Below are 24,519 nucleotides of genomic sequence, written 5' to 3' on the forward strand. Positions count from 1 at the left end.
AGAGATTCTCATGACCTTTTTAGATCGGGTTTCTAGAAACCTATTAAGAAGACCTATGCTGCCTAAATTAAGCACTAAAAACCAGTGGCAACATTGTCTTCAAACCCCTCACTAATATGGTTAAAAGGATGTAGAGTTCAGGAACATCAAAGCTTCAACTCAGAGGGTCTTCAAATCCAATCCCGAAGAACGGCGCAGTGTAGCTGAATGAAAAAAAAAGGTTAAGCCACATCGCACAAGTAAATTTTTGAAGAATGGGAAAAAACTCCAAAAATACATCGAAAAGACGTCGTATTGTCAACAACAATGGAAAGATACGGTCTTCAAGACATATCAGTAAAAGTTAAAACAAATCATAAGGCAAATATTAATACTATTTGCTTGATGCTAAGCGAAAAATTGGAAAAAGGGGGAAGGCATCGCAACCGTTTCTTGACATCAAATGCAGTTTGGCTAGAAGTCTTACCTCAAAGCGTAAAACCTCACAATCTTGATAAAGCTGGAAGAAAACTAAAAATTTTTAATGACTGTTCTGAAAATAAAAAAAAATGAAGATTCAAAGTCTTTTAGATTCAACTGATGCTCAAGAAATTGTTAAGGCTAGTGAGATAGTGCTTCGAAAAAGGGGAAAGCCAGATTCAGCCAAGCTTTTAAAAGATTTGTCGGGTTCGGAATTGAAAAAACGTTGTCAATGATACAGTTCTGAGTATGTACCTTCAGTGGGCTCTTCTGCTGATGAAGCATTATCTTTAATGTTTTGATGCTAATTTGTCGAAATATCAATTTGATGTTATTCGACAAAAAGCCAACGCAAAATGCAAAGGTCTTTTTCCCTCATAAACAAACATTCAAAAAGCTAAGAAAACTGTTATCCAGCTGAGTTAACAATCACTCAGGTATATGCAAAAAGTTTACTGCAGTCATTAGTAAATCATACTATTGAGAAGCTTTGCTTGGCTCAACTGGAGGTTTTATTAGCAATAGATCAATTGAAAGGTTAGTGCGTTGGACTGTCATGCAAGGGGTCTTGGGTTCAATCCCTGCCTGTGCCACCTTAATTTAAAAAAAAAAAAAAATTAATATGCGCGGGTACTGCCTCTTGCGAGGAATTGAGAAATCCTTCAAGAGTAAATCTTGTCATGAAAAAAGTGCTTTCTCAAAAAATTAGCCGTTGGGATTCGGCATATAAACTGTAGGTCCCCTCCATTCCTGACAACATTACTAGCACACAGGAATGGTTGAGAGTTGTAAGTCACTAGGTCCTGGTTCAAAACGGACTGTTGCGCCACCCAATAGTATAGATCAATTGAAAACTGGCGAAAATCGCATTATTATTTGTATAGGTTGGGGATGAGACGCGGCTCGCAAAAGCAGTATTAACAGAAATTTGTTTTGGAGGAGGGCCATACGAATGAAAGTTTATTTAGTATTTTAATGGTGCCTATTTAAATGAATTTTAGTTCTTCAAAATAAAAAATAATTGGTTGGCAAAATCCAGCTCCTTCATTTACAAGATATTTCCGTCCAATCAAATTTGTTTTTGCCAAAGAGTCCACAGAATTAATTTCTCAAGAAGTTTATTCAATCCAGCAAGAAATAATAGATTTGTCTCCAGTTCTTATCCAAAATGGCGAAGAAAATTTTTTTGTCGACTCTACGTTTATGCTTGGTAGAAGGTAAAATATTTACTGCATTTTCATCTCTGACTTCGTCTTCTCAAACTTGCTTCTTGTGTGGAGCGAAACCAAGTGAGTTAAATAAGCCTCCCGTGATATTAAATAAAACTGTCGTCGATCAAAGATATGTAACCTTTGGAATGTCTCCTCTACATTCATGGAGTGTTATGGAGTGCTTATTACATATAGCGTATAAGCTGCCTATTCTGATCTGGCAAGCTCGAGGACCGGAACATAAGGCCAAAGTGGCTTACGTAAAAAAAATTATTCCACAGAGGCTTAGAAGTGAGTTGGGGTTGCTTGTAGACATGACAACGCAACAAGCAGATAATGCGAATGATGGTAATTCTGCAAGACGGTTTTTTCGAGCAGCTGAAAAGAGTTCAGAAATAACAGGTGTAAACAAAGAATTAATTGAACGATATCACATTAATTTGGAAGCTTTAGGAGGTGCTTTTCCAATAAACGAAGATGCTTTTGAAGGTTTCATTATTGTAACAAGAACCTTATATTTAAATGAATACCCTTGGTATATAATGCCTGTTAGCGTCCACAACACTTTTTCATGGAAAAGATATAGTAAGGTCTTGTATTCTTCAGGACAGCTGTTAGAAGAGGCTCAAGAAGCCAGAAATAAGGAAACAAAGAAATTAAGATAGCTATTTACTAGAAAAACGTCGAAAGTAAATACAAATACAGATCTTTTCAATCGTCTTTTAATTTCATCTGATCCATTAATTAAAAGCTTACGGTACAATCCTATTCGAGTTCGAGGTATAATAACAAAAGAAGTTTTTTTACTATTAACTGTTGATGCTCTTGAGGAGGGAGAATCTTTTTACGACGGATATGAAAGTGACTGGAGAGTGGAATGAAGTCTATTCTATAAGCGTATTTATGTATTATTATCTGTGTCAATAACGAAATAAAGTAAAAACAAGCAAATAAAAACAATTATTATACAATTTTTAACGGATGCTCTACTGTAACAATAGCAACGATGACCTCCGACTTTTTTCGTAAAAATTAACTTGATAATTGTATATATCATGAATCTTTGTAATATTTAACCTAAATACAAGTATATAAAACTATAAATAATCTCAGAATGATGAATTTAAGGGACCAAATTTGTTTGTCTTAAAAATGTCTGTTTTCCTGCCGGTAAGACTTTTAAGTTTTGGTCTGTTTTTATTAAAAAAAAATAGTTAAACAAAAATATTGTTTTTTAGAATCATTAATGTAAAAAGCAGAAGAGAAAGGCGACAACACCAAAGATATGTTCTTCGAGCTCTTAGACAAAACATATGAGCAGTCCCTATCTACGGTATTCAAATAGTATTGGGCGATTTTAATTACAAGCTAGGAAGGGAAGACATCTTTGGTGGAATAATCGGGAAGAACAGCCTGCACGACAACACTTCTGACAAGAGATTCAAACTCATAAATTTTGCTGCGGGGCGAAACGTCATGGTACTCAGTACGCGTTTTCCACACCTCAACATCCACAAAATAACTTGGACTTCTCCAGATCAATCTACCGTCAACCAGATTGACCATATTGCGAACGACGCCAGACACGCTTCCAGCATCATGGATGTACGAACTTTCCGAGGAGCTAACATCGACTCGGATCACTTACTCGTTGTAACCAAGGTAGCACTTCGGATTTCCAGACCCAAGACAAAACAGGAAGGCGCTGGGAGAAGGTACAACGTCGAACGGCTACAATCGCCAGAGATCGCCAAATCCTTCTACGAGTTACAAGTAACCGGTCTCGAAGTTCTCTGCCGCCAACACAATGTATCGAAAACCAGTGGCTACATTGTCAAAATGCAATCAGAGAAACCGCCTCTGATGTGCTGGGTTTCAAACAGCCACCAACAAAAAACGCCTGGTTTGATGAGGAATGTCGGCAGGCAAATGCAGCCAAACATAAGGCACGCAAAGTTTTATGAACACGTGAAACGAAATTCCGTGGCATGATGGTTAGTGCGTTGGACTGTCATGCAAGGGGTCTTAGGTTCAATCCCAATGATTTGAAACAAAATTCACTGCTACCTACATAAACGTAGAACCGAAGGCTGCAAAGACGAAAGTGGAACCGCAGTCAATGCTGAGGATGTGGAAGGACCACTTCTGCAGACTGTATAACGGTGACGACGAACTGAATTCCGCTGTCAGGCAGGATGATCCATTCAACATAGACGACGAAAGCCAACAATCCCGTCCTCCCGACTTAGACGAAGTAAAAATTGCCATCTCTTATCTGAAGTCTAATAAAGACGTTGGAGCGAATGGCTTGAATTCCGAGCTCTTTAAGGAAGCTGGAGATAAGTTGGTTTGGAGCATGCACCAACTTCTCTGTAAGATATGTTCGGAAGAAAGCATGCCCGATGAATGGAACCTCAGTATTGTTTGCTCGATCCTGAAAAAAGGAGACCCTCTAAACTGCACTAACTATAGAGGAATCAGTCTACTTAACATCGCCTATAAAATCTTCTCTGCCGTAATATATATATATTTAGACAAGGAAAGTCCACAGTTGATATAATATTCACATTACCGCAGATCCTGGAAAAAACCCAAGAACACCAAATCGACACCCACCATCTTTTCATCGATTTCAAGGCCGCATATGAAAGCATCTACAGGGACGAGCTGTATAGAGCCATGTCTAGTTTTGGCATCCCTGCCAAACTCGTCCGTTTGTGCAGGATGACCATGGAGAATTCACGCTGCTCCATAAAGGTTGGAAACAACTTAACAGAACCTTTCGATGTCAAAAAAGGTTTTAGACAAGGTGATGCGCTGTCATGTGATTTTTTTAACATCGTGTTTGAAGGAATAGGGCAGAGCTCCCACGTCAACACTAGAGGCACTATCTTTCGAAAGTCTGTCCAATTACTGGCATATGCTGATGACATTGAAATAATCGGAATAATTTAGCGTGCTGTCAATGGGGCTTTTGTGAGTATTGCGGGAGATGCGGCAAAAATGAGTTTAACGGTTAATGAGGGCAAAACAAAGTTTATGTTGTCTTCAAGACGACGTCTTGGTCAGAACGTCACCATTGACAAACGTAACTTTGAGGTAGTCAAGGACTTCGTCTACCTAGGCTCCGCTGTAAACGCAGAAAACAACACTAACGCTAAAATCAAACGCAGAATAAAACTTGCTAACCGCTGTTAATTTGGGCTAAGAAAGCAATTGAGTTGTAAAGTCCTCTCTCGAGGGACCAAAGTGTCGCTATATAAGACCATCATCATCCCCGTCCTGCTATACGGTGCAGAAGCATGGCCTATAACAAAAGCGGATGAAAGCACCTTGGGTCGGTTCGAGAGAAAAGTTCTTCGTGTGATCTATGGTCCCGTATGCATCGATGGGGAGGCCAACGACTAAGATAGCTGCGCGTCACTTAGAGCGCATGGAAACCAATGTTCCGGCACGGAAAGTCTTCGAATCCACACCCACAGGACAGGGCAGTAGTGAAAGACCGCGGATCAGGTGGCGCGCACTAGTGGAAAGTGACCTCACCCAACTTGTAGCTCGAATCTGGAGACATCTACCTAGAGACCGACCTAGATGGAGAAGTTTGTTGGGTGAGGCCCTAGTTCAGATAGGACTGTAACGCCACCTTAAGTAAGTAAGTAATATAATTGAAATCATTTTGTATGACAAAAATTAGCAGAAAGTAAAACCAACGCGATTTATTACTTTTGTCCGTCTAAATTTGTGATCCACCACACTGCACGGAGTTGAGAGAAGACCACAACCAACTAGGCGTGCGAAACTGGAGGCAGCTAGCAGACGCATGTTGGTTCAGACCCGTTCCGGAATGTTGTTCCGCCTTTAGTAAGTCAGTATTTAAAGAAGACAAACGTATGTAACATTTTTAAATGTTAAAATAAAAGAACTATTTGTTAACAGAGTTCTTGGACACATTGCAGTTTTTGGTGTCATTTTATGGCGTTTTTCAAGGAAAGAGGTTTGTAAAGAAGGTACAAATTTCTTTCATAGGATTTGGGATAGAGTTATGAAAGAATGAAAACTTTTCTAAACTATTTTAACATTTATTTCAATTACAAAATAATAGTAATTGATCTTTTTCAAACTACAAACTTCAAAAATATAAAACTTAATCAATGGAAACTGAAAAAATGCAATCACTCTTTACATACATACCTACACATGAAAATTGTAAAGGGTTTGTTTAAGTTCATGACGGAAAGCACTTTTAAGTGATACCAAAGGTAATTGATTTATCGAGTGTAATTTATTATATAATTTAATAATTTTAAACCCACCGTAATATTACAAAAGGCCAGCCGATTTTTTATCTTTAAGATTGAAGCAGTTTATTTTGGGTACTTGGCAACTCTTAATTTATATGTATTTAAAAACATGTATTTATTATTTTAAAATGAAACTTCCGTTTTTATAGTTTTTCATGGGAAATAAATATGAAGCCATGCACGTTTTACACATTTAATTTGACCTTCAACGAGGGCGCAAGTCAGTAAAAGTAATTGTTATTGTTTCAACAATAATTTTTGAGTGAATGTTTAATATTTGATTGAATTTAAAAAGCCTTTTGATGGCTTTTTGATAATGCCGTGAGGAAAGTTTATAACGTCGACGAAGAAAAAGAAGAAAAAAAAAGAAAAGAAATCAAGGTTTACCATGAGATAGGCCTGTCCAATCGACAATTTCATCAATAAAGTTCAGGATTATGGGGCAAAATATGATCAGGAAGTACGCCGCTCGTCAACAATCGTGCCAAAAGAGAGATATAAAGACTCCTTATTAGTGACAAATTTGTGTTCTACAAAAGTAATGGCAAAAATGAACTTAGGAATAGGAATCCGACGAAGCTTTTTTTTAAAGCTTTCCTACAAAACTAAATGTGCCAAACCTGCGCTCTTACCACGAGACGCAAACTAGCGCAGCTTGAATTTTCTAAAAAACACCACTTGTGAAAGACGAGAATTTTTTTTTAATTGAATGGTCCAGACGGGGATCACAAATATTGGTGCTCTAAAAACGACCCCAAAATAGTGCGCAAATGGCAGAAGAATCCCTTATGCTTTGGGAGGGTATAAGGCACAATGGATTTTCTCCCATTTACTTCGTGAGCACTAGAATAAATTCAGTTTATGGCATTCAACTACACGATAAAAAGGAAAAAGCTGCAATTTACCGATCAGAGCAACAAAGAAATTTCCTGGAGTTCGACCCGATTGAAAACCTTTAATCACTTTTGTCATCAAAAGTTTTCCATCACGGCCGCCAGTTTAAAGGAATTGAAACAACAATCCAAGAGGAATAGAAAAACATTGGTAGTTCTTATGTTCAATCCCTAATTAACTCAAGGCCTTGACTACCGTGGTAATCAATAAGACAACTGCGGTAGTGAAAAACAAAACGGCGATTATCAATATGACAGCTGTGGTAGTCAATATGACAATTTCATATTCGATAGTCAATTTGTTAGATAATATGACAACCAAATTGTCATACTGACTACCGAAGTTGTGGTATTGACTACATTTGTTGCCATATTGGCTACACGAAATTGACAATCGAAAATTGTTCTATTGACTATTAGATATTCAATTTTTGACTATTTTTAAAGTCAATGCGACAATTTGTTAAAATTTCAAGTTGACTTTCCACGATTGTCAATAAAACAACTTTTTTTATGTGTATACACGAGTTCCTCAACAAAATTAAGTTTTGTTGAGGAACTCGTTTTCGAAGTGCATATTTAATAGTCCTGGAATTCCAGATTTGTAACAAACAGTGCATTTATTATTTCTTTTTAATTTCTTGAAGCATTGTTTTTATTTTTGATTTGTTTTGAAATTTACTTTACCAAAATAACAAATTAAAATCCATATAACTTATTATGAAACGCTCTCTGCAGGATACCTTCATATTTAGGTTTAAGGCCCCATGTGTGCAGTGAACTTTTGTGAGTTTCTTGAAAATTTATAAAATTATTATACAAACTTTTAAGAAATTTAAAAATTCATTTTGACAGGCATTTCTGCATCTTGATGGTTTCAACTTTATGACAAGGAAGAAGACTTTTCAAAAACAAAAAATCTTAAAACAAAAATAAAACTTTTTTAACTAAGGAAACATACCTACTTCTTTTAATTATTATTTTGCACCAACATATCCTGACATGCTATCTATTCCTTAGAAGGAACTTCATATCTAGGATACGAGTATCCTTTTTTCTAGGTACAGAATATGCTATCTTTTCTCATACCGCCGCCCGGTCTCACCCCATCATGGCAATGGCGAATGAAAGCGAATGAAACAAAACTTCTTTTTGTAAACTCTGACACATCTCTGCCGCCGAAGACGATTAAATGCATGAGAAATAAGAAACTTTTCATACACTTCGGATAAAACTTTTTCTGCACCAGGGTTATATGTACTGTACCTACATAACAGACATAAGACTATATAAGGTACGAGTATAGAAGAAGTTTGGAGTACATGAAGGCAAAATGTTACAAAACTTAATTTTGCTAAAATTTTCTTTTAAAAAAAAAAAGAATCTTATACATTGTGCAACTTAAGTAAGGGCTTATTCTTATACAAAATTCCCTATTCGCTATTTCAAAACCATAGAAAGTGATGGAAACCAAAATACTTATATATACTTTACCCTTGCAACCTTATAACATCCCTAAAGATGAAACTTAAATAAGTTTTGCTGTAATTGTTACAAAACTGCAGAAAAAAAATAGCAAAAACTTTTGAACTTCATTATACTTTGGTATTTTTCTTTATTTTTGAAAACAAAATAATAATTTTTGCATTAAATAATCTTGTTAAAATAAATTTTTTGACTTAAATATGTAAAGGGTGTTTTTTTAAACGTGGAGTTCTAATGCAAAAAATGAAGCGCAAATAATTTTAAAGTTAACGCAAAGAATAGAGCTTTCTGACATAGATAAACGTTTGCCATAATTTTTAAAAATGATTTCAGGCAAGTGGCCGCTGCAGTTTCCTTCAATACATTTCAGGCGAGAAGCCGAATTTTCCACATTTTGGAGCAATTGGGTATGTATGTCGGCAATAACGAGACGAATATTCTCATCCAAGGTGTTTATCGTCTCAAACTTATCTGCGTAGACAAGTGGTTTCACAAAAAATGGTTCAGCAGTGTTGTACACACTATCTTGGTATCTTGGAGGCCACGACACAGGCCCACGAACGACGCTAGATTAAGGACCTACCAAAAGCTGGCTTCAATTAAATTATTGTTTTTTTGCTTCGAACGAACTAAATCATTATTTTGATAACGTTGTTCAAGAGTAAGTCTATTCCAAATTGAGCATAAATAAACTGACAACTGTCAAAACGACCAACTCCGAAAGAAGTATTGCCAGAGTGGAAACTACATAGGAGGACGAGAGCTGCTTACGAGCAAAAGAGGCGAAAGAAACACCGACTTCTCAGAAGGGACAAGAGCGAGAATGAGAAGTGTGCAGTCGAAGACGTGGAGAGGTTAAAAAACAAAAACGAATTTCAAAAGTATTAAAATCAACAACCCACCACCGAGTAATACAAACGAAAATTCCATGATCTAGCCGGCTATCCATGTAATTCGAAATCAGCTGGAAGAATTATCAGCCAGCTTGGCTAGACGAGTATCAGATTTGGAAAGCACAGCACACAATGTGACAGCTTTTGTGAATCGTGTCTTTGCTGATTATGGCATCCAGACATCTGTGCTTTTAATTGAAAATACGTCAACTCAGAATCTAGGTCCATTTTCGCAAGATCCAACTATGCAACCAACCAGGCAAGGATCGAGTGAAAACTTCAGTACATCGATCTCTCCGGGCCAGGTTTCAGTAGATAATCCTTCACGTATAAGCACGTGAACCAGCTACGGTGAAACAGAGCAACCTAGAAGAGCGTGTTTCTACTTTTCCACAATCAACAGTCGGCAGTATTTCGAAACGCCTAATGGAAAATCTTCGTGTGAGATTACGAGACTGATTAACGCATGGTCTCCAAAACGAGTGAATGGTCCAACTGCAATCTACAGTTTTTCTTTCTGCAAGTCTAAGAGCATCAGCCCTATCTTATGTGGGGGCTTTAGAAAGTGAAACTCTGATGAACTAGTCACTTCTGACCACAGCACTTCGGAAACGTTTTGAGGTCGCAATGCAGTCTTCGAATGCATTCGCTATATACCGAACCCGATATCAAAAGAACGGTGAAAAACTTGTTGAACTCGCAAACGATATCCAACTATTGGCTCGATTAGTTTAACCGTCTTTGAAAAGAAATTTCCGCGACAGTTTATGCTAAATCACTCCAAGATGCCTTGGAGATTGCCCTTAAAATTGAATCGAGTCGTATTGCCACCAAAGCCGCACGACGATATGCAAATATTTTACCTGCCCAATTTGAAGAAGGAGAAAGTTCGGGAACCGGGAATTCGTCAGCTTAAATGTGCGACCGCTGACGAAACACACTTATTTGGTTCTGAACGCGAAAAGCCGCTCGGTCGAAAAAACAAACACCTGTGAAATGAACCTTCCTCCGGATCCAACACGCTATTCGGGCAAAGTCAATTGATATAGCTTCGTAAAAAAAGTATGGCTTCATCGATTGTCCTTCATTAAAAAGAAAAGCCGGTATTGAATTCGAAATAATCGCTGCCTCTTCAAATTTGGTAGGCAATTAAAATCCGCAGGGCTCATGACTACAAACGACCGGTCCTTAAAACCATTCAGAATCATCCACAGACAGAAAATTTAAACTGCAGCTCGCTGGCTCCGAGGGAAGAAACAGATGTGTTTGTGTCAGAAACGGACCCTAGTAATTTTGAATGTGGGACTGTGCTTTCGAAGATGGTTGATGGAATTAAGCAGCCTAAAGAATTTTTCAGCAAGACCTTTTCAAAACCACAGACAAACTATTGCGTGAAGAGAAAAGAACTCCTTGCAGTAATAAAAGCCGTAAAACCGTATTTGTTGGGACGTCACTTTACTGTTACGCATAGACCCGGAAATAACCACGGAAATAACCACGGAAACGCTGATGCTTTGTCTAGGAGGCCTTGTCTCCAACAATAATGTCGACATTGGGACGGTAAGGACCACGTGAATTTGCTATAGTCGCCAATGGGGCCGTCGATGACATTTTATTTTTTTGCATCGGCTGCTCAGAAGATGTGCGAATATGGAATAAGTTTTGCAAGGTTCGTTAAGCAAGAAAAAAAAAAACAGTTGAACAATGTCGGCGCTCCTTTCGAACACATTGCAGTGGCTGGAAATAGGTACATAATGTTTTGCATGGACTACTTTTCAAAGTAGCCTGAATGATTTGCGATTGCTGATCAAACAAGTGAAACTATAGTGAACCACTTAATAAATGGCGTCATTTTCCCGTCATTTTTTTTTTCTTTTTTTATAATAAACGGGCACTCAAGGGGTTATTAATACCCTTAACATGTTTAAAGTTTAAACACAGTGCGAGCGTTATTAAAATAGGGAAGGATTAAGGAGGAGATACCGATGCACATTGGTCTTAAAGTTTTGAATATCAAAATGATAGTACGTACGAAATTGAGCTCAACGTTAAACTGATGTGCAATACGAGTATTACAGCTGAATTGTTTTAGGGGGGGGGATGCAACTGGCTAATTCGATAGAACACTGTTTATAAAAATATCGTTAGAACAACGAAAGGCATGAAACATTGCGGCTGTGTTCAAGTGACGTAATTGTTTCGGTTATAGTTCTATCGGCTATCATTTTCAAGGTTCTTTTTTGGATAATGTCCACGATACTTAAACTTATATGAGGGGCACCTGCCCAAATATGCGACTTTTATTCAAGTTTTGGACGAATGAAGGCTTTATAAATTACAGCCAGATCAGAAGAGGTGAAAAATTTCTTGCACCGTTGGAGAAATCCTAAGCACCTACCAGCATTTATTGCAATATCAAATATGTGATCATTACATAAGAGGTGATCTGTGATATTCATCTGTGATGTCATATTCATCATAGGAGGCAGCATTCAGTTTTGGAAGCATTAAATTTTACACGGTTTTCGATTCCCCATTTTACAATGCTGTCGAGATCAGAATTTAATGAGCTTATCATACACTGCCGTTGAAGTTCCACATCCGAAGGACAATGATGAGAATCTAAAAACGAATATGAAAAGCTGAGAGTACTGTCATCAGCGAAAAAAATTAGTGGCTTAGAAGTTTCAGACAAAAGATCATTTATTAAAATAAGGAAGAGCGTTGGAGACAAAACGGAGCCCTGGGGCACACCAGTGTTTATTTTGTTAATATCAGATTTAAACCCGTCCAACACTACTTGAATTGAACGGTCCGAAAGGTAATTTCTAACCCAACGAAGAAGTGATTCTTCTATACCAAAAGCACGCATTTTCGATAAGAGAGCTTGGTGCCAAACTCTATCAAATGCTTTTGTATTATCAAGTGCAAAAATCTTACTTTCGCCATACTGCCGGTCATTAAGAAGCTTCCGTTCTTCAAGATATTTCTTAAGCTGATAATTAATCAGCGTTTCCACGACTTTGGAACAAGGGGGAGTGAGTGCTATTGGACGATAGTTAGAGGGGGAAGATGATTCGCCTTTTTTAGGGACAGGCTGGACAAATGCAGTTCAACCGAACTATACTAGAGTACCTAACGAAGTTCTGTGAACAACATCAACTTGACTGGCATCAACATTTACCACTTTAGATGCTGGCCTATCGAAGCAGTTCTTGATGTTACTGGTAAAATACCTGCTATGCTGATTAATGGAAATGAGCTTCGTCTCCCTGCGGGACATCGTTTGGCACCATATCATCAGGATAACGAGAATACCAACGAGTTCTTGAAAAAGATTCGCGAACGGCTTGAAGAAACACACAACATCATTCGGTATAGACTAAAATTGGCAGCAGACAAATGAAGCATCGCTACGACTTACGTAGCTCTAAGCGATTTTTTAACCCAGGGGGCCACATTAGTTTTGCTTTATAATCCCACAAGAAAAAAGTTAAAATTCCGAAGTTACAATCCGATTGGGATGGTTCACGACCATATGAGATCCTTCAAAGGTTTTCTGACGTTGTCTACCGCATACAGAAAGGAAGAACACAGAAAATTGTTCATTTTAATCGCTTCAAGCAGTTTTACCAGCTTAATTCGCAACCTTAAGCGAAAGAAGGTGATAATGTGACGAAAAGCGATACTACAAACAAACAGGTCTAATCGTCAGCATCCTCTTGTCAGCGTCTACTCGTCAGTACCTATACTTGTCAGCCCGACTGACAGCGAAAGAGAGACGTCATTCTCGTTTTGGATAGCAGGCAGCGTGGTTCGCTTTAGGTTAAGTAAATTTTTGTAATTAAGAATTAATAAAGTTTTTGATTAATTTGCAACAATATTTTAATCGTCATAATGACCAAAATAAATGTCACAAAGCCCAACCTCTATGGTATAAAACTCAAATTCCAAATTCTTTTGGGCAAAACAATTTGGACAATTTTTTTTTTAAATTTATTTGGGCCACTTTTTTGGGTTTTGCGGCTTATTTTGGGCTGTATTACATTTTAGTAGTTGGTGGTTATGGTTTTGGGTAAAAAAACCCTTGGCTCTTCAGCCACCCTATCGAACTGTTTAAACACGCACTGTCCTACAGACTCGTTTTGCTCAAATTCTTGCAGGAGTTTTCAGATTGTACGCACATTTTAACGATCACATTTTCCAAAAATATAACGAAGTCCACGGTTTGCATTTTGATTTGAACGCCTGATTTCTTAAGAAGCCTGAATAACCTAATGGTTTAAATTGTGTTTGTCTGAAATGAAGAAATGTCAAATAAAAAGCAGACAAACACTCAAGCGTGGTTTACATTCCACATCGGCCCTTAAAATTTAACCATCCTTTTAGAAGGCACTTGATTATTTTTCTCTGTTCTGTTATTTATATTGAATAAAATATATAAAAATAATAATATAATATATTGAAACAAAAATTTTATTATTTTACCCTAACAAAACCAATTACTGAAGTCCTTGCAAAATGTGTAGAATTAAAGTATAAGCTTAAATATTATGCATAACTCCTAAACCAACCCCAAAACTTTAATCCGATTAGAATAAGCTACACATAAGAATAGTTTTCTAAGACAAACTTCTCATTTCTCTATCGAAAATTCCTGGAATTCCCCCAACAACAACAACAACACAAAAAATACTACAAAATTCCTTATTTTTTGCTTTGCATTTTACCAAGATTATCCTTAATTCATCTAATAAATGAAATTCCATGTATTACAATATTCCTTGAAGGAAAAAAACGACAACAACAACGACAAGAATATTCGAAATTACTTTGTTAGGAAACATTAATATAAATATTGCTGTCCAAGAAGAAGAAAAAAGAAAGTCCTTATACTCGCAAGGACACAAACTACATGACACCATCCAATTGGCTAACTTTTATGCGCGTGCAGGACTCCGGACTATACTTTGACTTCGGTTTAGGAGAGGTATTGTTTGTCCTTATTATTTTTCTGTTCGACGTATAAATCTCTCATCCCTTATATAGAGCCTTATAATTTCCAAAAAGGACGAGAACCGTGATGGTGCGGGTGGCTACAACGTCTATTTATACAATATACAACCCTATACATATAATGGTTGTAAACGTGGCAAAATAAAATTGACGCCAATTATCGCGCTTCGAATCGCTTTTCTTGTGGAATTTTTTAATCTTCCCCATAGCCAAGCCTGTATTCTGTATAGCTAGCTATACGATTCCCTTCTTTGGCAGTAACCCCAGCAAAAGCAGCCCTAAGTAAACATGAGTCCTTGCGTTTGAAATTGGAATTAGAATACACCTACTTGAAGCTTAGTGATAATATCCACCTTTTTCGAGGCTAATATTTTAAAAAGCGAACATCGCTGATTACGGAGGATGGGTGGTAGTTGAAACTTGAAAATTCTATGGCATCAACTTTAGCCTGATGGTAATGTTTGACTTTGAGGTTGTTAAAGGATATTTTTCGTTTCTCTTACTATCAACAACGCACCAGTTTCAGCTCCAACTCCAGCACAACTCTGGAGGATTTATTCCCAAATGAAAGACAACACTAGGAGAGTATTCTACGAGTATATGCGCGAAGCAAGGTGGTGCGAAATTTCGCGGTTATCAGAGCCTATTTCGGAAGGATTAATTTCGTCCCTTGAGATGTTTCATAGATAAGAAAACTCGCGCTCGTCCTGAATGGGAATTCTGTAATATAATTTTAATGAATAATGAGTTAATTAAGAAAAGAGGTAAAATATACACAACAGAAAAGGGAGAGAAGGGAGAGAGAGATAATATTGGATTGGATGGACGTGGACCCTTAAAAAACAATGAGACTTTAGATTCGCGAAATGTTAAAAGATAACAATTAAGGTGAGTTAAGGCGCATTAAATTAAAGTATAACTGCTCTTTGGAATATCCGTTTCGAATTGAAGATTATATTACTAGAGTATTTCAATGCTCGAAATCCGGAAGGAAATTAAGGATGGAGGTGTACTGTATTCGAATATATTTTGAGTGGATAATGGTAATGGCAAAATAAGAGGTGTTTGGTTCATTCCTAAAGCTTATAGTTTTAAATTGCTTTTTCTATTTGAGGTAAACTTTTATTACAAAATACCTTCATATAGATAAGAAGACGTTTGATTTGAATTTTGTATTAAAAGTATCTAATTAATGTGATAACTTTTAGGGAATCGATAAGGAATTACAAGAATTTTACTGAATTAAAAGCAATACATTTGCCTCAAGGAAAACTGACAAAACAATGCAGTAAAGTAAGTAACTTAGAAGTAACAACCCTTTGCCCCATTCTTTAGCCAATTGTACAATAATCATCTTGAAGAACCTTGCTCGAATTTTGTTTGATAACTTAGATCGAAATATGTGATGCTGATGATATTGTTGACAAAAAATCAAAGTCTACTTCAAGATGATTTCTCTCCTTGTCCAGATGGTTTTAGCGCAACAGTTTATTAAGAACTAGGGCCTAGTGACTTACAACTCTCAAGCATTCCTGTTTGCTAATACTTTTGTCATCGATGGAGGGAACCTTAAGTTTTAAGCTGAATCCAAACGGCTAATTTGAGAAAATACTTTTCATTAAAAGAATTACTCTTGGAGAATTTATCAATTCGTCGTAAGAGGCAGTACCAGTGAAAAAAAAAAACTTTAAATAGCACAGGTAAGGATTGAACCCAAGACAGAAGCCAAGGGTAATACGCCGAAACGAATTAAATAAAAGAAATAAATTTGACGTTATCTTTGCTTTTCTACCCTTTTTCAATTAATGGCTAAGTTTGTACCTAGAGATCAGCCGATAAAGAGTTGTTTTCAGGTTCTCAATCTCTCAATCAGGAGTTCCTCTAGGGAGCCACGTTGGTCCTTGTTATTTTTTTTTAACTACAAACGATGTTATTAATGTCAAATAATATTTCTACTTTAACTGATTTTGTCTCACTCTTAAATGATCTTGACTTATTTCAGACTTGGTGCGACATTGTCTAGACGATGGTAACATTCATTTTTTCTGTTCTATTTGCGACTTAGAAATAACATCTAAGTCGCAAATAGAACAGATCAATCTGGTCTTCCCATCAGAACTCTCACTGTACAAAGAATTGAATCTGTACAGCTTACTTCTTCGTTTTGCACTCCGTGGTCTTCCTTGGAAGATCGTTTAAAACTTTTTTATCCGCAAAACTTTCAAAATAGCCCCAAAGTCGCTAATGTTCTTTCTTTAAACCAGCATAGACTCTATCTACCTATCTCTAATAATCTAAGGAACGTCGACAATACTTGCTTACTTAGGTCCTCAGACCTGTTAAGTCCGTTGGGAACCCTTAAGGGGTATAAGGCCTCTACTACGTCTACGCGCCATCGTGTACGGTTTCCGGAGATGTGTTTCAGCGGTTTGGCCAGAAAATCCTTAGGATGTTAGGAAGACATCTATTCATGAATGTATGCAGCTTTCTCGTTGTGGCTGAAGTAACTTTCCAAGTTGTGCACCCATAAAGAAGCACAGATTCGACATTTGTGCGAAACAGTCGCAGCTTTGTTCTTAAACTGAGTTATTCCTACAAATTTTTGACAGCATACCAAACGCCGATTTTGCTTTGCGACGTCTTGTTCGGTTCCACCTTCAATAGAAACAATGCTTCCAAGGTATTGAAAGCTCTCCACTTTTTTCACCGCTTGCGAGCAAATATTTATTTGAGATGCTGGTCGGGTTCCGAGACTGATCATTTTTGTTTTGCTGGAATTGATTTTCAGCCACACAACTTCTGCTTCTCTCTCCACACTTGTTGTTATTTGATGGAGGTGCATGATCCTATGAGAGAGCAAGCAAACATCGTCCGAGTAATCCAAGTGCTTTAAATAGGATGTCAAAGTCTATTGGATCCCTCCGTTACCTGACAAAGGTGCGCGGTACATCGGTTATCACCAACAAAAACAATATTGGCGACATAATACAGCCCTGTCTGACTCCGCTTAGGGTTTCAAAATCATCTGACAACCTACCACCGTGCAGACTGTGACACTTGAATCCATTATATGCCGCTTTAATAATAGCTTTAACCAGATATACTCCCTGTTAACGCTATAAAAGGTCTTCTCTAAGTGTTAAGCGAACTTGGAACCACCTTGCATGGCAGTATTGTTTCTTGAATTCCAAGAAAAGGCGCAATATACTAAGTCAATATCTATCTCTTTCTTAAAGAATTAATTTTACTATTGAACACCGGAAATTTAGCTTTTTTGGCATTAAATCAACCATTTTGAGAAGAAACAGAGTGAAGTGCATAAGCTTGATAGTTAAAACAAAAAAATCAGAAAAAATAAGAAAATTGCTTAAGGCAATTACTAAAATATAAAATATATTAAGATATAAGCTGGAAACTAAAGTAAGGAAATATAATTGTATATGAATTATTGCTACTATGTAATTTACTTTTTTTTTAGCGAAATTAAAGTTGTTCTTCTTTCAAATTGGATTACTTTAATTTTGGAAAATTTTCCATAAAGTTGGCTGAACCAACAAAATTCTTTAATTTCGTTTAAAACAAACAACAACACCATCACGTGGTCATCATCAATTGACCTGGCCATAGTCAATTCAACATCATCACGTGGTCATCATCAATTGACCTGGTCACAGCTCAACGTACTCATCGTCTTCATCATCAGCTCAACGTACTCATCGTCTTCATCATCAGCTCATCGATCCATCATTAGAACAACGTCTTCATCATCGTCATCCTCAGCTTCAGATCCTCATCATCGTCGCCGTCATCGCAGTCGTCGCCGTCATCGCAGTCGTCGCCGTTGTGGTCGTGAACTCAACTCTATCTCCTTGCAATCAATTGGTACAAGGTAAGTCGTTATGCCTCAAAATTATGGTAATTATAGACGTAGGTCAAAGACTCACAATGCTCAGACATCTCCGGCATCAAATGCCCAAAATTGTAGGAAATGTACTGAGCCTGATAGTATGGCGCCAATGGTAGAATGTGGCACCTGTTTTAATTGGTTTCATTTCCCATGCGTGGGGGTTACAGAAGAGGTAGAAAGCATAGATTGGCACTGCGGCGAATGTGTTAGTAAGCTTCAAGCAATACAGGATTCAACCTCAAAGGAGAAATCCACAACTAATGCTGCCGCTTCAGGCGTCGAAGTTCAACCATCCTCGCAGGATGATTCCGTAGATGATCATACTCCAGTGAAGGGTCTATGTAAGCCGGTCGAAAAAGCTAAGCACAACAAAAAAGCAACAAGGAGCAATGGTTCAATTGCAACAAAAGCATCAAGTGCAAATAGAATCAAGTTACAACTTCAGAAACTGGAAGAAGAGCGAAAACTTCAAGCAAAGCGTGATAAGGAATACATTGACAAAAAATATGCAATTCTTGAACAATGTTCCATAGATGACGAAAAAGATTCAGTTGTGAGTGCACATTCCGTCAGTGATCGCGTTTATGAGTGGGTAATGAAATCGAATTTGCAGGAAGTGACAGGTGAAAATAAGAAAAATACGCAGAACAATTTCCATGATGGCAAGTTGGACAACGGGCGAGGTGAAAAGGAAAAATATACCGAGTTAGATGTGACAACTAGTCCAGCACCAGAATTAAACAAAGCTCAAATCGCAGCAAGACAGTTCATGTCAAAAGAACAAGTTCAGTTCTCTGGGCGACCTGAAGAGTGGCCTCTTTTCATTAGTTGGTGGAATAATTCATCAAAGGTGTGTGGATTCAGCAACAATGAGAATATGCTAAGGCTACAACGGTGTTTGAAAGGAAAGGCTCTTGAAGCAGTACAATTCAGACTTCTTCATCCAGATCAGGTCGAGGGGGTGATAAAAACATTGAAAATGCTATTTGGTAGGCCCGAGATAATTATTCAGTCGCTTTTGCAGAAGGTAAGAAATGAACCTGCACCTAAACATGACAAGTTAGAAACTATAATACACTTCTCACTCGAGGTAGATAATATGTGTCGCATGATGGAGGTTACAGGTCTTTCTGCTCATCTCAACAATCCTTGTTTACTTCAGGAACTGGTAGAGAAGCTGCCAGCACAAATAAAACTTAATTGGGGTATGTTTAAACAGACTATTTCTTGTGCCGATTTGTCGGTGTTCAACGATTGGATCGCGAAGTATGCAGCAGCTGCGTCAGAGGTTACGGTGACAGTTCCTTACTCATTCGAACAGAAAACAAATAAAAGGACAAAAGCTATTATCAACATTCATCAAGAAGAAAAGCCTCAAGATGATAATAAGTGTCCTGCATGCAAGGGTGATTGTAAATCGCTATCTTCATGCCAAAAATTTGTGCAGATGACTTTGCAAGATAAATGGAAGTTGATTAAAACTGGTTACATCTGTCGAATATGCTTACGCAAACATGGCAATCGTCGTTGCATGTCATCACAGCTTTGCGGTGTTAATGGATGCACCTATCGACATAATTCGCTTCTTCATAACAGCGAAGTTCAACTGAAAGTCAAAAACAACGGTGATGTGCGAACAAACCATCCAACCTCAAACAACAATGGCGTTCAGAACACCCACTACAGTGGTACAATCATTCGTCCAAGTGCTTCTCTTACTCTTTTCAAGATCGTTCCGGTGAAGTTACACTACAACAACAAATCTTTAGATACGTTCGCCTTCATAGATGATGGATCGTCAGTAACTCTCGTTGATGAAGAATTAGCATTCGCACTCGGTGCCAATGGTGAAACAGAACCTTTGTGCTTAAGGTGGACTGCAAACACCCATCGCCGGGAGGACTCATCCATGAAGATTACTTTTGAAATATCAGCCCAAGACAGCAATCATAAATACTTGCTCCCAAGTGCACATACAGTCAAATCATTAGATCTTCCAAGACAGACACTGGACATAAGCAGCCTGATGCAACAGTACGCACACCTGAAGGGATTACCAATAAAATCATATTGGAACGCGAAGCCTCAAATCCTGCTCGGTCTTCAACACTGGCGATTGGGAATGCCTCTGAAAAATAGGGAGGGTGATGAATCTCAGCCGGCAGCAATAAAAACAAGGTTAGGGTGGACTCTTTTTGGTGTTTCATCGGTTGGTACTGAACTAAATAAAGAAGTTGAAGCAAAAATTAACATTCATCTTTGTGAATGTCAAAATGAGATGGATTCACAGATGCATGAAACAGTAAAGCAATATTTCGCATTAGAGAGTATAGGCACTAGGCCTACTAAGCGAAGACTCTCGGACGAAGATTATAAAGCAATGCAACTACTGGAAGAAAAAACTATTTTCTTGGGTGATAGTTATGCCGTTCCGCTGTTGTGGAAATATGAGAACATCCAGTTGCCGGACTCGAAGCCCATGGCAGAAAAAAGATTACGCTGTCTCGAAAGACGTCTTCTTCACCAACCTCAACTCGTTGAACGGGTCAATAAGCAAATCGAAGAATATCTGAAGAAAGGATACGCAAGGAAGCTAAATGATTATGAGGTGAATAATTCAAAGACACGATCCTGGTATTTACCTATATTTCCGGTCCTGAATCCAAATAAGCCTGATAAGTTGAGGATTGTCTGGGATGCGGCGGCGAAAGTCGAAGGGGTATCTTTGAACTCGTGTTTAATAACAGGACCAGATGATGTACCATCGCTGCCATCCGTCTTATTTCGATTTCGTGAAAAGAAGATCGCTATAACAGGTGACATACGCGAGATGTTCCATCAAGTGAAGATTCTTGAGGATGATAAAAACGCTCAAAGGTTCTTGTGGCGTAATATTGAAGACGGAAATATTGAGGTGTATCAGATGCAGGTTATGACATTTGGGTCTACTTGTTCACCTTTTTGCGCCCAATACATAAAAAATAAAAACGCAAAAAAATTTGAGATGCAGTTTCCAAGGGCAACAAAGGCGATCATTGAAAACCACTATGTGGACGATTTGTTAGACAGCGTAGACACCGAAGAAGAGGCAATAGCCTTGGTAAAAGACGTGATACACATCCACAAGCATGCGGGGTTTGAAATCAGAAATTTCGTTTCCAACTCTTCAAACGTTTTAAACGCTCTACAGTCCAAAGCTTCAAATGCTAACAAATCCTTTACAAATTACGCTCAAAATGACTTTGAAAAGCTCCTAGGTATGTGGTGGTCTCCAAGCACAGATATGTTCGTTTACACATTCAAGTCAAGCAAAATGCAGAATGACGTTATGAACGGCACACAAATTCCAACGAAACGAGAGGTACTAAGAGCCCTCATGTGCGTCTTTGACCCTCTTGGTCTTATTGCAAACTTCACAATTCAGCTAAAAATCATCCTGCAAGAAATTTGGCGGTCAGGAATAGGGTGGGACGAGAAGATAAAAGATCGGCAGTTCCAAAAATGGAAAATATGGTTGAGCCTGATTCCTAAAATAAAAGACGTATCAATTAACAGAAGATATCTCACAAATGTACATTTTGGAACTGGAAGTCGTGTTGAGTTACATATATTCGTGGACGCGGGTGAAGAAGCTATTGCCGCGGTAGCCTATATCAGAGTTTCCACTCAAAGCGATGTTGAATGTTCACTTATCAGCGCCAAAACGAAGGTAGCTCCAATAAAGACACTCTCAATACCTCGGCTAGAGCTAGAAGCGGCCGTGTTAGGAGTACGACTCTCTAAAATTATCAAAAATGGTCACACAGTTCAATTTGAAAGTTTAACCTTTTGGACAGATTCCCAAGTCGTTCTCAGTTGGATAAAATCCAGCAAAAAATACAAAAGTTTCGTAGCCGTCCGTATCGGAGAGATACTCGAAAGTTCAGATGCAAGTGATTGGAATTGGGTTTCCAGCAAAGACAACGTCGCCGACGATGCCTCAAAATATAAAAGCAACTATGATTTCAGCTCTTCAGGCAGATGGTTTACGGCACCGGAGTTCCTGTACCAAAACCCATTTCCTCTATCAGAAAAATTCTCTGAAGACCTTACATCTGAAAAAGGCAATGAAGAGGTTAAGGAATGTTTTCTTCACTTCGAAAAGCCATCTGCATCAGTATTAGACTTCAACCGTTTTTCGAGATGGAAAAGCCTTCTAAAGACACAAATATTTATCTATCGATATGTCAAACTATTTGTCCTTAAATGGCGAAAACCTTGCAGACCATCAGTATTCCAACTAGACGAGAAGGAAGCAGCTAAGATTCTCCTCTACAAACAAGCTCAGAAAGACAGCTTTCCAATCGAGTATGAAGCCCTAGCTATCGCAACAAGTTCCGGGAATGAGGTCAACATTGGCAAAACCAGTCCGCTCTATACTCTCTCTCCATACTTAGACGAAAATGGACTTATTCGTATTGCGGGAAGAATCGATGCGATAAAAAATGTACCATCGGAAACTAAAAGACCGATCATTCTACCGAAGGATCATCAAGTCACCTACCTGATCGTAAACGAATTTCATATAAAATTTTGTCATCTTTTTAACGAAACCGTGGTGAACGAGCTTAGACAGTATTACTTCATTCCCAGCTTGAGACGTGTTCTAAAAAAAGTTCAAAGAGGTTGCCAGCACTGCAAAAACAACAGAGCCGCGCCGCAGCCCCCACGCATGGCAGAACTACCACCCGCTCGACTTCAACCATTCCAAAGACCATTCTCATACACAGGAGTGGATTACTTCGGGCCACTCTTTGTTAAAATCGGAAGGCGCCTAGACAAGAGATGGGGTATGTTACTTACTTGCCTAACTCTACGAGCAATCCACATCGAGATTGTCCACAGCCTTTCCAGTGATTCTTGCATATTGGCTTTTAAGCGGTTTATCTCAAGAAGAGGTATGCCAAAAGAAGTATACTCCGACAATGGAACAAATTTTCGAGGTGCCAGTAAAGAGTTGCAGCAGGCCATAAAAGACTTAAACAAACATGCAGTAGCCAAAGAATTTGAATTGGATCTGAAGTGGAACTTCATTCCGCCAGCAGCACCCCACATGGGTGGGTGTTGGGAACGCATGGTTAGATCTGTTAAACAAACCCTTACTGAAATATCGCCAACTCGCAATCCTTGCGACGAACTATTAGTGAGTATGATGGCGGAGGTAGAGAGCATTGTGAATTCGCGACCCCTTACCTATGTACCAATTGATTTTGAAAGTAGTGAAGCACTTACCCCCAATCATTTATTGATCGGTTGTTCTAATCAAGAACGACTCCACGCAGAGCCAATACGTGACGGAGCAGCTATCAGAAGAAATTGGATAGCCGCTGAAAAGTACGCACAATCATTTTGGCAAAGATGGCTTCGCGAATACTTACCCGATTTGACCCGACGGACAAAATGGTTTAAACCACAGAGGCAGTTGCAAGAAGGAGATATTGTAGTTATCGTAGACTACAACAGTCCAAGAAAAACCTGGCCAAAGGGTAAGATTCTTAAAGTGATACCTGGAAAAGATGATACTGTTCGGAGCGCAATTGTACAAACCCAAACAGGGATTTATACTCGCCCAGCTGTTAAGCTTGCAGTCCTTGAGGTTCACCAGTTCGATGGAAGTGGTAAGCTGGATCCTAACCCAGTTACCGGGGGGAAGTGTTAAGCGAACTTGGAACCACCTTGCATGGCAGTATTGTTTCTTGAATTCCAAGAAAAGGCGCAATATACTAAGTCAATATCTATCTCTTTCTTAAAGAATTAATTTTACTATTGAACACCGGAAATTTAGCTTTTTTGGCATTAAATCAACCATTTTGAGAAGAAACAGAGTGAAGTGCATAAGCTTGATAGTTAAAACAAAAAAATCAGAAAAAATAAGAAAATTGCTTAAGGCAATTACTAAAATATAAAATATATTAAGATATAAGCTGGAAACTAAAGTAAGGAAATATAATTGTATATGAATTATTGCTACTATGTAATTTACTTTTTTTTTAGCGAAATTAAAGTTGTTCTTCTTTCAAATTGGATTACTTTAATTTTGGAAAATTTTCCATAAAGTTGGCTGAACCAACACTAAGTCCATGAACAGCAGGTGTAGTGGTGATCGATATTCAATGCACTGTTCAATAATGATCCGCAGGTTGTTGATATTATTAATACAGGAGGATCCAGCGTGGAATCTTGCTTGTTCGGCATCGGATGTGGCCTCAAGGTGTTCTCTGATGCGTTCCCGTATGACTTTTGCTACTATTTTGGCAACGGCAGGTAGAACGCAAATTCCTCGCCAGTTTATGCGCTTTGTAAGATCTCCTTTTA

The 24,519-nt window shown here is 38.2% G+C and overlaps 1 protein-coding gene across 1 annotated transcript; it reads left to right on the top strand.

The window, feature by feature from the left end:
• The first annotated feature begins 1,984 nt into the window (after window positions 1-1,984).
• LOC129952391 (uncharacterized) lies at window positions 1,985-23,863 on the top strand. The gene is made up of 5 exons (XM_056064985.1): window positions 1,985-2,170; window positions 9,314-9,501; window positions 12,435-12,617; window positions 17,800-18,147; window positions 18,190-23,863. The coding sequence occupies exons 1-5, from the start codon at window positions 1,985-1,987 to the stop codon at window positions 23,861-23,863; spliced, it is 6,579 nt and encodes a 2,192-aa protein (XP_055920960.1).
• Window positions 23,864-24,519: the final 656 nt, after the last annotated feature.

The sequence above is a fragment of the Eupeodes corollae genome, chromosome 1 (assembly GCF_945859685.1).
Source record: "Eupeodes corollae chromosome 1, idEupCoro1.1, whole genome shotgun sequence".
Taxonomy (NCBI): Eukaryota; Metazoa; Arthropoda; class Insecta; order Diptera; family Syrphidae; genus Eupeodes; species Eupeodes corollae.

Coding starts and splice junctions, on each gene's coding strand:
- LOC129952391 (XM_056064985.1), top strand. CDS start 1,985: ATGACAACGCAACAAGCAGATAATGCGAATGATGGTAATTCTGCAAGA. Junction 2,171..9,313: donor CTTTTGAAGGTTTCATTATT/GTAACAAGAACC, acceptor ATTCGAAATCAG/CTGGAAGAATTATCAGCCAG. Junction 12,618..17,799: donor GAAACACACAACATCATTCG/GTATAGACTAAA, acceptor TTTTCCATAAAG/TTGGCTGAACCAACAAAATT.